Here is a 14975-nt window from a genome sequence, read left to right as displayed (position 1 = left end):
CAGAACCTAAGTTGCTGTATAAGTATGGCCCTACAGTAGCCCAGAACCTAAGTTGTTGTATAAGTATGGCCCTACAGTAGCCTGGAACCTAAGTTGTTGTATAAGTATGGCCCTACAGTAGCCTGGAACCTAAGTTGTTGTATAAGTATGGCCCTACAGTAGCCCAGAACCTAAGTTGTTGTATAAGTATGGCCCTACAGTAGCCCAGAACCTAAGTTGCTGTATAAGTATGGCCCTACAGTAGCCTGGAACCTAAGTTGTTGTATAAGTATGGCCCTACAGTAGCCTGGAACCTAAGTTGTTGTATAAGTATGGCCCTACAGTAGCCCAGAACCTAAGTTGCTGTATAAGTATGGCCCTACAGTAGCCCAGAACCTAAGTTGCTGTATAAGTATGGCCCTACAGTAGCCCAGAACCTAAGTTGCTGTATAAGTATGGCCCTACAGTAGCCCAGAACCTAAGTTGCTGTATAAGTATGGCCCTACAGTAGCCCAGAACCTAAGTTGCTGTATAAGTATGGCCCTACAGTAGCCTGGAACCTAAGTTGCTGTATAAGTATGGCCCTACAGTAGCCCAGAACCTAAGTTGCTGTATAAGTATGGCCCTACAGTAGCCCAGAACCTAAGTTGTTGTATAAGTATGGCCCTACAGTAGCCTGGAACCTAAGTTGTTGTATAAATATGGCCCTACAGTAGCCCAGAACCTAAGTTGCTGTATAAGTATGGCCCTACAGTAGCCCAGAACCTAAGTTGCTGTATAAGTATGGCCCTACAGTAGCCCAGAACCTAAGTTGCTGTATAAGTATGGCCCTACAGTAGCCCAGAACCTAAGTTGCTGTATAAGTATGGCCCTACAGTAGCCCAGAACCTAAGTTGCTGTATAAGTATGGCCCTACAGTAGCCCAGAACCTAAGTTGTTGTATAAGTATGGCCCTACAGTAGCCCAGAACCTAAGTTGCTGTATAAGTATGGCCCTACAGTAGCCCAGAACCTAAGTTGCTGTATAAGTATGGCCCTACAGTAGCCCAGAACCTAAGTTGCTGTATAAGTATGGCCCTACAGTAGCCCAGAACCTAAGTTGCTGTATAAGTATGGCCCTACAGTAGCCCAGAACCTAAGTTGTTGTATAAGTATGGCCCTACAGTAGCCTGGAACCTAAGTTGTTGTATAAGTATGGCCCTACAGTAGCCTGGAACCTAAGTTGTTGTATAAGTATGGCCCTACAGTAGCCCAGAACCTAAGTTGTTGTATAAGTATGGCCCTACAGTAGCCCAGAACCTAAGTTGCTGTATAAGTATGGCCCTACAGTAGCCTGGAACCTAAGTTGTTGTATAAGTATGGCCCCACAGTAGCCTGGAACCTAAGTTGTTGTATAAGTATGGCCCTACAGTAGCCCAGAACCTAAGTTGCTGTATAAGTATGGCCCTACAGTAGCCCAGAACCTAAGTTGCTGTATAAGTATGGCCCTACAGTAGCCCAGAACCTAAGTTGCTGTATACGTATGGCCCTACAGTAGCCCAGAACCTAAGTTGCTGTATAAGTATGGCCCTACAGTAGCCCAGAACCTAAGTTGCTGTATAAGTATGGCCCTACAGTAGCCTGGAACCTAAGTTGCTGTATAAGTATGGCCCTACAGTAGCCCAGAACCTAAGTTGCTGTATAAGTATGGCCCTACAGTAGCCCAGAACCTAAGTTGTTGTATAAGTATGGCCCTACAGTAGCCTGGAACCTAAGTTGTTGTATAAATATGGCCCTACAGTAGCCCAGAACCTAAGTTGCTGTATAAGTATGGCCCTACAGTAGCCCAGAACCTAAGTTGCTGTATAAGTATGGCCCTACAGTAGCCCAGAACCTAAGTTGCTGTATAAGTATGGCCCTACAGTAGCCCAGAACCTAAGTTGCTGTATAAGTATGGCCCTACAGTAGCCCAGAACCTAAGTTGCTGTATAAGTATGGCCCTACAGTAGCCCAGAACCTAAGTTGTTGTATAAGTATGGCCCTACAGTAGCCTGGAACCTAAGTTGTTGTATAAGTATGGCCCTACAGTAGCCTGGAACCTAAGTTGTTGTATAAGTATGGCCCTACAGTAGCCCAGAACCTAAGTTGTTGTATAAGTATGGCCCTACAGTAGCCCAGAACCTAAGTTGCTGTATAAGTATGGCCCTACAGTAGCCTGGAACCTAAGTTGTTGTATAAGTATGGCCCTACAGTAGCCTGGAACCTAAGTTGTTGTATAAGTATGGCCCTACAGTAGCCCAGAACCTAAGTTGCTGTATAAGTATGGCCCTACAGTAGCCCAGAACCTAAGTTGCTGTATAAGTATGGCCCTACAGTAGCCCAGAACCTAAGTTGCTGTATAAGTATGGCCCTACAGTAGCCCAGAACCTAAGTTGCTGTATAAGTATGGCCCTACAGTAGCCCGGAACCTAAGTTGCTGTATAAGTATGGCCCTACAGTAGCCTGGAACCTAAGTTGCTGTATAAGTATGGCCCTACAGTAGCCCAGAACCTAAGTTGCTGTATAAGTATGGCCCTACAGTAGCCCAGAACCTAAGTTGTTGTATAAGTATGGCCCTACAGTAGCCTGGAACCTAAGTTGTTGTATAAGTATGGCCCTACAGTAGCCTGGAACCTAAGTTGTTGTATAAGTATGGCCCTACAGTAGCCCAGAACCTAAGTTGTTTTATAAGTATGGCCCTACAGTAGCCCAGAACCTAAGTTGTTGTATAAGTATGGCCCTACAGTAGCCCAGAACCTAAGTTGCTGTATAAGTATGGCCCTACAGTAGCCTGGAACCTAAGTTGCTGTATAAGTATGGCCCTACAGTAGCCCAGAACCTAAGTTGCTGTATAAGTATGGCCCTACAGTAGCCCAGAACCTAAGTTGTTGTATAAGTATGGCCCTACAGTAGCCCAGAACCTAAGTTGCTGTATAAGTATGGCCCTACAGTAGCCTGGAACCTAAGTTGTTGTATAAGTATGGCCCTACAGTAGCCCAGAACCTAAGTTGCTGTATAAGTATGGCCCTACAGTAGCCCAGAACCTAAGTTGTTGTATAAGTATGGCCCTACAGTAGCCCAGAACCTAAGTTTCTGTATAAGTATGGCCCTACAGTAGCCCAGAACCTAAGTTGCTGTATAAGTATGGCCCTACAGTAGCCCAGAACCTAAGTTGCTGTATAAGTATGGCCCTACAGTAGCCTGGAACCTAAGTTGCTGTATAAGTATGGCCCTACAGTAGCCCAGAACCTAAGTTGCTGTATAAGTATGGCCCTACAGTAGCCCAGAACCTAAGTTGTTGTATAAGTATGGCCCTACAGTAGCCTGGAACCTAAGTTGTTGTATAAGTATGGCCCTACAGTAGCCCAGAACCTAAGTTGTTGTATAAGTATGGCCCTACAGTAGCCCAGAACCTAAGTTGTTGTATAAGTATGGCCCTACAGTAGCCCAGAACCTAAGTTGCTGTATAAGTATGGCCCTACAGTAGCCTGGAACCTAAGTTGTTGTATAAGTATGGCCCTACAGTAGCCCAGAACCTAAGTTGCTGTATAAGTATGGCCCTACAGTAGCCTGGAACCTAAGTTGCTGTATAAGTATGGCCCTACAGTAGCCTGGAACCTAAGTTGCTGTATAAGTATGGCCCTACAGTAGCCCAGAACCTAAGTTGCTGTATAAGTATGGCCCTACAGTAGCCTGGAACCTAAGTTTCTGCATAAGTATGGCCTTACAGTAGCCTGGAACCTAAGTTGCTGTATAAGTATGGCCCTACAGTAGCCCAGAACCTAAGTTGCTGTATAAGTATGGCCCTACAGTAGCCCAGAACCTAAGTTGCTGTATAAGTATGGCCCTACAGTAGCCTGGAACCTAAGTTGTTGTATAAGTATGGCCCTACAGTAGCCCAGAACCTAAGTTGCTGTATAAGTATGGCCCTACAGTAGCCCAGAACCTAAGTTGTTGTATAAGTATGGCCCTACAGTAGCCCAGAACCTAAGTTGTTGTATAAGTATGGCCCTACAGTAGCCCAGAACCTAAGTTGCTGTATAAGTATGGCCCTACAGTAGCCTGGAACCTAAGTTGTTGTATAAGTATGGCCCTACAGTAGCCCAGAACCTAAGTTGCTGTATAAGTATGGCCCTACAGTAGCCTGGAACCTAAGTTGTTGTATAAGTATGGCCCTACAGTAGCCCAGAACCTAAGTTGTTGTATAAGTATGGCCCTACAGTAGCCCAGAACCTAATTTGCTGTATAAGTATGGCCCTACAGTAGCCTGGAACCTAAGTTGTTGTATAAGTATGGCCCTACAGTAGCCCAGAACCTAAGTTGCTGTATAAGTATGGCCCTACAGTAGCCCAGAACCTAAGTTGTTGTATAAGTATGGCCCTACAGTAGCCCAGAACCTAAGTTGTTGTATAAGTATGGCCCTACAGTAGCCCAGAACCTAAATTGCTGTATAAGTATGGCCCTACAGTAGCCTGGAACCTAAGTTGTTGTATAAGTATGGCCCTACAGTAGCCCAGAACCTAAGTTGCTGTATAAGTATGGCCCTACAGTAGCCTGGAACCTAAGTTGTTGTATAAGTATGGCCCTACAGTAGCCCAGAACCTAAGTTGTTGTATAAGTATGGCCCTACAGTAGCCCAGAACCTAAGTTGCTGTATAAGTATGGCCCTACAGTAGCCTGGAACCTAAGTTGTTGTATAAGTATGGCCCTACAGTAGCCCAGAACCTAAGTTGCTGTATAAGTATGGCCCTACAGTAGCCTGGAACCTAAGTTGTTGTATAAGTATGGCCCTACAGTAGCCCAGAACCTAAGTTGCTGTATAAGTATGGCCCTACAGTAGCCTGGAACCTAAGTTGTTGTATAAGTATGGCCCTACAGTAGCCTGGAACCTAAGTTGTTGTATAAGTATGGCCCTACAGTAGCCTGGAACCTAAGTTGTTGTATAAGTATGGCCCTACAGTAGCCTGGAACCTAAGTTGTTGTATAAGTATGGCCCTACAGTAGCTCAGAACCTAAGTTGCTGTATAAGTATGGCCCTACAGTAGCCTGGAACCTAAGTTGTTGTATAAGTATGGCCCTACAGTAGCCTGGAACCTAAGTTGTTGTATAAGTATGGCCCTACAGTAGCCTGGAACCTAAGTTGTTGTATAAGTATGGCCCTACAGTAGCCTGGAACCTAAGTTGCTGTATAAGTATGGCCCTACAGTAGCCTGGAACCTAAGTTGTTGTATAAGTATGGCCCTACAGTAGCCTGGAACCTAAGTTTCTGTATAAGTATGGCCCTACAGTAGCCTGGAACCTAAGTTGTTGTATAAGTATGGCCCATCTGTATTTGCTTGAAACACTGAGCAATAAACAATCAAAAAATATATTGTATTACTATATTATACTTTGCATCAAGTGAGACAGAGAAGAGGTTTGTCACTGCCTAAAGTTTATGGTTGCAATATGTTGCTTGAAAGTATCTCTTAGAGCTTTACATAGATCGGTGGAGAGTGGGCGAGGGTTGGCGTGAGTTAGTGAGAAGCAGCGGGAGACACATTACCGTTTTACGCACCTCCAGCATCTTGTTCTTCAGCTGTACTGACTCCTGACGTGTGGCTTCAAAGTTTTCTCGTGTCTGTATCATCAAATGGCAAATACATGAGAAATATACATTTGTTAAAAGCTATGGAAATTAATCAAGTCAGTTAAAAATTGATAATAAAAAGTTTGGTACCTGGACAAATAACCTGCACACAGGAGAGGCAAAAGCTTATAAAGTTATTTTGGTACAACTCGGATCATACACAAATGACCTGTGATGATCCAAGTTGGACCAAAATGACATTATAAGCTTTTCTCTCTCTCCTATGTGCAGGTATTTGTGAACTTTTCTAGTCATGGTATTGTGCCTTTTTGCTCTCCATGGTACAGTGGAACCTTGGTACTCGAATTTAATTCATTCCAGAGGGCTATTTGAGTGCCGATCCATTAGATACTCGAACAGATTCTTCCCAACCAATTTTCTTTTTGGTTGGCTGTTATCACTAATCTTCGTAAGCCCCATGGTGACTTATTTATACAAAAATATAAAAAAAAACACCAAAAAATGCAATGAAACATGAAATAGTTTACCAGTGAAGTTCTGACAAATCATGTTTGTTTGGTCGAGTGCTGAGCTTTGTTCGAGTAGGGAGCTGTTCAAGTACTGAGATTCCACTGTAGCTGGAAACGTGAAAATAATAATGACCTTTAAGCTAATTTTCAAACAGCTCTGAGGCTTGAGGTACAATACAAATCCATGAGATGTTAATGCTTAAACTTAATATCGTATTTGTAAATACAATAAAAAATTAACAATAACCAAATTCTACTGAGGTAATCAAATATAAACAATATTGTAAGCAGGAACCAGTTCTTTACATACTAGTGGCTTTCTTATGTCCCTACCATTGTTTTATTATATGCCGGTTACATAATTTTTGTGTCACAATGAGAAATAAAAATTTGAATTTAAATTTAATAGACTTCTACCTCTGTGGCCCCAAATAAACAGAAAATATCAACTTACCCTTTGTACTCTAACTTGAAGGTCACGCATATATGGGCTACAGTCATTGAAAACCTCGTGGCCTTGGTGGTAGAATGTCAGCCACCCATACATATAACTCAACAGCTGCGAACATTGACATCTATAAGATTTATTTTCAAGCAATAGTCCTACAGGCAAAAAAACATACTGTCTCTTTTTAGCCTAAACAAAAATAATGTACATTAGATATTTGCTTTAGTGAACAATAATACTGTACGTACAGGTAACAGTATCCTCTCTAATAAAGCTAGTCTGATAGATATACAGATACAGATCCCTAACTGGGATATTAGTGAATATCACTTGTCAGCTATGATATATAATGTTTGTCAATATACTATCTGTTTGTGCAAACTTAATAAAATTCTTCCTGGCTGACATCATGTAAGGATATTGTATTTGCAATTTCCTTACAAATGCAACTGAATAACACTTACTATGATGGCCTTTTAAGGGGCACATCAATTTTGAATGAATTTTTTCAACTGCATTTAATAACAAGTGCACTGTAAAGACGAGCTTTTAAGAGAGTTGACTGTATTTACAAGAAATACCAGAGGATTTTAAGACTAAACTATTTTTCTCAAAATTATAAATAGGTTAATTATGAAAGAGAGAAGACCTGATAGATTCATTCAGTCTCTTTCCACTACGCACTGTATTTTTCCTATGGATATAATGTGGTTCCTCTAAAATCTAAACAAATGAACATTACTAAAACAATTTTATGAATAAATAACAGTAAAACCTTGACTCATGAAATCATAATAACATGACTGCAAACAAGCCATGGAACAGGTGGGGTTAGAACCCATGGCAAGTGAGTCGTAAAATTCCAGGGCCAGTGTGTAAGCCACTAGGCCACTGGCCAGGAGTTTTATCGCTCACTTGTCATGAGTTTTAACCCCACCCATACCATGGTTTAAAGCCTTGATTTAACAGATTAAGAGTGGGAAGGAGATGGCCAGTAAAGTTGACCATAGCAAACAGCTGAAATTATTTCGTAGCACTAACGGGCAGTTCTGTAACTAGCCGACCTTGTCCATTGTTTTTGGGCCAAGTGACCCAATTCTGCACAAACATTATATCATGTGGAAATAAATCTATGACTCTGAAAATATCCATTAAATGAAGGGTTTACTAAACATTCATCAATAACATAAAACGATCTGGTAAACCATAAAAAATCACCTAGGTTTATTAGCCACACAAACATTAGTTATGAAAGACAACTGTTCTGACATTATGTAAATACAACAAAAACAATACTTATAAAAGAAATACCGTAGTTCTAAAAGTGTCACTAGATGGCAGCAAAATGGAAAATACATAAAAAAGTTACTAGTTTTTATTACAGTGCCATTATTGAAATAAAGAACCAATAAAATTTTAAAAATTAAAAATATAATCAGTTTTTAAAGTGAGAAAAGTGTTAAAGATTTATGCAGGAATTTATTTATATAGGAAATATTTATATGGGAAATTAATGTAGGAGAAATTCTTACCAAGTGCAAAGTGATTTTTCAAGACCATTTTGGAGGTCCTGACCATAACAAAAAGAAACAGTCTATATAAATCTAAAATATTATATCATTATAATATAGCAGCTGCAAAATATACATCTGAAATTTTGAAAGATGAACATAATACAAATTTATAGTTATTTGTACTTCTGTATACAGTATGGTAGTATAAGAAATATTGTGGAACAGACTAAGTCTTTGAAAACTCAGCCTCCGTCATTAAGTAAGGAGAGGCTATATATATATCCACAATGGACTAGCCTTGTCAGCAGAAGGTCTTGGTCAGATGACCAAAAGCTCTAGCTGTGGGTCATTATATGACTAAGACCCATGTCAGGAAACACTTGTCCTGTTTCCTGACAAACCTTACCTAGCCTAACTAGCCTTGTGGGCTCTATCTTCTCTTAAAGCAGTGTATGGAGTCTACAAAGCAACTCACCGTCTCAACAAATTCAAATTTCTTTCTCTCCTGGACCTCCTGAAGCAGAAACACATAATCCAGTGAGGCGTGGACGAAGTGCCGCTGTTCCATCTCTACCGATGCATCAGCCTGCAAGACGTGACGGAGACAACATCTTTACTAATTCTATTTTACACAACAAAATCATTGCAAACATTTCTCCAATGCTGGCTGTAGTGGGAGGCATAACAAGGTTCTAGTATCAGGGGACTAACAACATAATGAATACACCATCCTGCATACCAGATTAACTGGTTTTATATTTTTTATGTAAATTTATACAGACGCTACCCTACTTACGAACATTCGAGTTACGAACATTCGGACATACGAACAGACTGCCGTGTTAGTTAAAGTACCAATTAAAAATGTAAGAAATTTTTTATTACAGTATTTATGATTAAAATATGCTTTAGTATTAAGAACCGTACATTAGTGATACTGTAGAGAACTGTCTAAGTTGTCAATGAACAACAGTAGAGAGAGAACAATAATAATCATAGCAACAGAAAATGGCAAAATAACGACTTACAAACAATTCAAGATACGAACAGCCTTCTGGAATGTAACTTGTTCGTAAGTTGGGGGGGGGGGTGTCTGTATACATGTATGCAATAAGATCACAGTAAAAAGGTGATATTACAGTATGCAAAACAACCACTGTGAAAAAAATTGTGAACTTCCAAGTGCTTGCAAAATTTCTCACATTATCTAGGGCCTTGATAATATGAGAAATCATGAAAGCACTTGAAAGTTCATTATACTTTCACAGTGGCTGTTTTGCATTTAGTATATGTGTTTTGCATTTACATATACAGTGGACCCCCATTTACGATATTTTTTCATTCCAGAAGTATGTTCAGGTGCCAGTACTGACCGAATTTGTTCCCATAAGGAATATTGTGAAGTAGATTAGTCCATTTCAGACAGCCAAACATACACGTACAAACGCACTTACATAAATACACTTACATAATTGGTCGCATTGGGAGGTGATCGTTAAGCGGGGGTCCACTGTATGTGTTTTGTATTTACATGTGCCAATATCCCAAACCCCTCCTTTAAAGCTCAGGCACTGTACTTCCCATTTCCAGGACTCAAGTCCAGCTAACCAGTTTCCCTGAATCCCTCCACTAAATATTACCCTGCTCACACCCCAACTGCTCGTCAGGTCCCAAAAACCCCCTGTCTCCATTCACTCCTATCTAACATGCTCCCACACTAGCTTGCTGGAAGTCCAAGCCCCTCACCCACAAAACCTCCTTATATATTATAGGCATAAATTTATTTCGTACAATAATCATATATTTTTCTATATGTATTAAGAAAATGGATACTGTACAAAATTATAGTGGCATTACATAAAATATTAATCACAACAGGATGGGAGTGAAATACAAGATTGATGGACTGAACACATCGACTCCAGGCTGAGGGACTGATTACCTCAAACTCCTCCTCTCCTTACGCCTTTCTACTTTGTATTGGACTGATGAAGCCACTGTGTGGTGAAACGTTTCCTGAATAAAGATTCCCATATGTTGCATAAGTGTCTCAATCTTCAACTTGTCGGTTTTTCAAACCATTCATCACAACTATTTGTGTTGTACACAGTGTTTATCCTAAACCTTACAGTATAAAATACAGTACTAACAAGATAAAAAGTAAAGTAAAACATGAAATACCAAAATAAAACAATAAAATAAAGTCATTACAAAAATGTTTTGCTGATATTCAGTAGTAAAGTTCGACTTACGACCATTTCGACTAACGACCGGTTTCTCGGAACTGAACTCGGTCATAAGTCGGATGTAGGTGTAATATATATATAATGTTTTATTATTTACGGCTCTGACAGCAAAAAGAAACAAAGAAACGTTGAATGAGTTTATTAACTCAATTTAGCAATAAAGATGATAATAGACGAATGACTCCACCATGCTCGACACTGTAATGTTTTGAACCTGTTTAACTTGTCTTTGTTATTAAAAAAAAATCATATATATGTACAGGTGGGCTCCACTTTACAGCGCTTTGCCTTACAATGTTTCACTAATGCAGCAGTTTTCTATTATACCCATTCTTCATTTATTCAGACTTCCTACAATAAATATATTCACCACTCACTATATGCTAAGTACAAAAATGTTTTAAGGTAAGCAACGTGTGTACCGCATATGCATTTTTTTAGGAATAGCTCTATTGCTCAATTAATAATGATAGTGTAAATATGTTATCAGGCTTTTATATGTGTTTGAAAGTAAAAATACAGTGGACCCCCGCTTAACGATCACCTCCGAATGCGACCAATTATGTAATTGTATTTATGTAAGTGCGTTTGTACGTGTATGTTTGGGGGTCTGAAATGGACTAATCTACTTCACAATATTCCTTATGGGAACAAATTCGGTCAGTACTGGCACCTGAACACACTTCTGGAGTGAAAAAATATCGTTAACCGGGGGTCCACTGTATTGCTCACTTAATAATGATAGTGTAAACATGTTATCAGGGTTTTATATGTGTTTGAAAGTAAAAATACATTGATTTTCACTTTACAGCAGTATCCTGGACATTAATCTGCTGTACAAGCGAGGCCTTCCTATACATAGTATAACCATGTTAATGGATGTACCATGGTTGTGGGAAGAGGAAGTATGGTCACAGTTGTAAAGCAAAAGGGCACAAGTGCAACTACTGTGACATTTTATTGTGGCAACGTTTTGCTTGACAAAGCTCCTGGAGAGCGAAACGTTGCCACAATAAAATGTCACATTAGTTGCACTTGTGTCCTTTTACTTTACATATTGTCAGTAATTCTGGATGGAAATAAATGGTATAAAATACCAACACAATGGAAATATAAACACATGTAGTATAATGTGATCCTTTATTGACAAAGTTTCGCCCACACAGTGGGCTTTTTCAAGTCACACACAGATCTACCTGGGGTGGAAGGTACGTGAGTATTTATAGTCAGGTTCAGAATGCTGAGGTCAGGTGGAGAATGCTGCATCTGATGATCTACTGAGTGGGGTTATAGAGTCTAAAATCTTGGGTAGCTTGTAAATGAGATTGGATAAGTTTGTGAGCAGACCTTCTACAGTGTTCTTATGTGGGATAGCGATGAAGAAGTTTCTTGGCAAGTGGTTCAGCTATGTTATAGAAGCCATTGTTCTGGTTGAAGTTGTTGGTTATAGAGATAAGCGATGATTTCAGGATTCTTCGGTATTGAGTGTTGTCTTCTCTGGCGATAAGTCTTGAGTTTCTGTAGTTTATTAAATGGTTGTGTGAAATACGGTGTCGTACGCAGGCATTCCTTGTATCGACAGACCTGCCTGCGTATTACCAGTAATAGAAATGACAAGCTTCCATCCTCTGCAGGGGTATACACAATCCCTTGTAATGACTTCAGCAAATTATACGTGGGTGAAACATCAAGAGACCTCCAAACACGTATTTCATAACACCAATACGCAAGCAGGTCTGACGATACAAGGGATGCCTGTGTACAACACCGTAATTCACACAACCATTTAATAAACTACAGAAACTCAAGACTTATTGCCAGAGAAGACAACACTCAATACCGAAGAATCCTGAAATCATCGCTTATCTCTATAACCAACAACTTCAACCAGAACAACGGCTTCTATAACATAGCTGAACCACTTGCCAAGAAACTTCTTCATCGTTCGGTAACGGCACTCGAACAGCCTTCTGGAACTAATTATGGCCGAAACTCAGGGTACCACTCTATATATACAGTATATATAGATATACAGTGGACCCCCGGTTAACGAACTTTTTTCATTCCAGTAGTATGTTCAGGTGCCAGTACTGACCGAATTTTTTCCCATAAGGAATATTGTGAAGTAGATTAGTCCATTTCAGACCCCCAAACATACACGTACAAACGCACTTACATAAATACACTTACATAATTGGTCGCATTTGGAGGTGATCGTTAAGTGGGGGTCCACTGTATATATACATGTATATATAAATCTCTCGTGCTGAATAAGTAAAACTTGCAATTTTAGCTTAAATCGCAATGCATTTCTTGGCAAATATGGTAAGCAAAAATTTGTGTATGCAATAATTTCGCAAAAATCATTCTGACTAACGAAAAAAAAATATTTCATTGTGTTTCTTTATTATTAAATTATTGTGAGCTTATATAAAATATATTTAGTTGGATTAGGATAAATTAAATTGTGCTTGTTAAATAAGGTTAGGTAAGTTTCCTAAGGTACTTTTGGTATAAAATCATTAATTTTTATATTAACATAAATGAAAAAGTATATCTTTAAATGTATAAGAGAAAATTTTAGAAAGGACTTAATTTTAAATGAGTTCTTGCTAATTGACCAGTTTTACATATTCAGCACAACATATATTGTGCAGCTGTTCAAAGGGGTAATGCCTGCTGTATTTTGGGCACACGCCCCCAGCTCTGAGGAGCTGGATGAGATTTTCGCCTTATAATCGGTGATACACACGTAACAACATGTACCGTATATGCCACCTTTATATCAACAATGTATCTCTTAAATCTTTTGTACCAATATATATGTAATAAAATATTCCTATTGGTAAAAAAAAAAAAATATGAAAAGATGGGGTGGTAGGGGAAGTGGAATGTTCAAACGGCTTCAGGAAGAAATTAAAATAATCTTCCTTGAAGCCTTTTTATCCACTTCCCCTATAATATATATACGTATATATATATATATATATATATATATATATATATATATATATATATATATATATATATATATATATATATATATATATATATATATATTGTGCGGGTGTACTCACCTATTTGTACTCGCCCATTTGTGGTTGCAGGGGTTGAGTCACAGCTCCTGGCCCCACCTCTTCACTAGTTTCTATGCTCCAAGAGCCTTATCATACCTCTTCTTAAAGCTATGTATGGATCCTCCACTACTTCACACTCCAGATTGTGTGTGTGTGTGTGTGTGTGTGTGTGTGTGTGTGTGTGTGTGTGTGTGTGTGTGTGTGTGTGTGTGTGTGTGTGTGTGTGTGTGTGTGTAGAGGGCCAGTATCACTTGGTCTGTGACCTTGACATCAAGGTGGCAGCAACCTGTGTTAAGGACCATTATCAGAGGTATTGTGGTCACCTGCAAATGTCAGAGCATCACTGTGTGCAACCACGCCCTGCCACACCCTGCACTACCACCCTCCCTCCAACCACCCACCCAACCTACCAGAACTACCACCCTCCCTCCAACCACCCACCCAACCTACCAGAACTACCACCCTCCCTCCAACCACTCACCCAACCTACCAGAACTACCACCCTCCCTCCAGCCACCCGCCCAACCTACCAGAACTGCCACCCTCCCTCCAGCCACCCGCCCAACCTACCAGAACTACCACCTTCCCTCCAGCCACCCACCCAACCTACCAGAACTACCACCCTCCCTCCAGCCACCCGCCCAACCTACCAGAACTACCACCCTCCCTCCAGCCACCCTCCCAACCTACCAGAACTACCACCCTCCCTCCAACCACCCACCCAACCTACCAGAACTACCACCCTCCCTCCAGCCACCCACCCAACCTACCAGAACTACCACCCTCCCTCCAGCCACCCACCCAACCTACCAGAACTACCACCTTCCCTCCAGCCACCCACCCAAGCTACCAGAACTACCACCCTCCCTCCAGCCACCCACCCAACCTACCACAACTACCACCCTCCCTCCAGCCACCCACCCAACCTACCACAACTACCACCCTCCCTCCCGCCCCCCACCCAAACTACCACAACTACCACCCTCCCTCCAGCCACCCACCCAATCTACCAGAACTACCACCTTCCCTCCAGCCACCCACCCAACCTACCAGAACTACCACCCTCCCTCCAGCCACCCACCCAACCTACCAGAACTACCACCCTCCCTCCAGCCACCCACCCAACTTACCAGAACTACCACCCTCCCTCCAGCCACCCACCCAACCTACCAGAACTGCCACCCTCCCTCCAGCCACCCACCCAACCTACCCCAACTACCACCCTCCCTCCAGCCACCCACCCAACCTACCAGAACTACCACCCTCCCTCCAGCCACCCACCCAACCTACCAGAACTACCACCCTCCCTCCAGCCACCCACCCAACCTACCAGAACTACCACCTTCCCTCCAGCCACCCACCCAACCTACCACAACCTACCACCCTCCCTCCAGCCACCCACACAACCTACCCCAACTACCACCTTCCCTCCCACCACCCCTCCACACCCTCCCTCCCACAGTCATCTATCCTGGCTGCTTCCCTGGAAGGTATGAGAGACGAGATGAGGAAGGAATGACTAGAGTGAAGGAGTGTGAGCGAGGGAGAGACTGAGAGAGTGAAGGAAGACCACTTTTATAGCGAACCCCTCCCTG

At 41.3% G+C, this 14975-nt stretch overlaps 1 protein-coding gene across 21 annotated transcripts in view; it reads right to left on the bottom strand.

Annotated features, from left to right (window-relative positions):
* Graf (GTPase regulator associated with FAK) overlaps positions 1-14975 on the bottom strand; it is a 550104-nt gene that overhangs the window by 112889 nt on the left and 422240 nt on the right. For 19 of the 21 annotated variants that reach the window (XR_011394106.1, XR_011394105.1, XM_070100893.1 and 16 more), the window contains 3 exons: positions 8533-8643; positions 6550-6654; positions 5542-5616 (listed from right to left, as the gene is read on the bottom strand). Coding sequence is in view for 19 of the 21 variants with exons in the window: in XM_070100893.1 (XP_069956994.1) it covers positions 5542-5616; positions 6550-6654; positions 8533-8643 (291 nt within the window). In the remaining 2 variants the exon portion in view is untranslated. The remainder of the gene's footprint in view (positions 1-5541; positions 5617-6549; positions 6655-8532; positions 8644-14975) is intronic. The other 2 variants (XM_070100895.1, XM_070100908.1) reach the window with 1 other exon arrangement.

The sequence above is a fragment of the Cherax quadricarinatus genome, chromosome 75 (assembly GCF_038502225.1).
Source record: "Cherax quadricarinatus isolate ZL_2023a chromosome 75, ASM3850222v1, whole genome shotgun sequence".
NCBI lineage: Eukaryota > Metazoa > Arthropoda > Malacostraca > Decapoda > Parastacidae > Cherax > Cherax quadricarinatus.
Note: the sequence above shows the minus strand (reverse complement) of the source record. Positions and strands in the feature narration are given on the sequence as shown.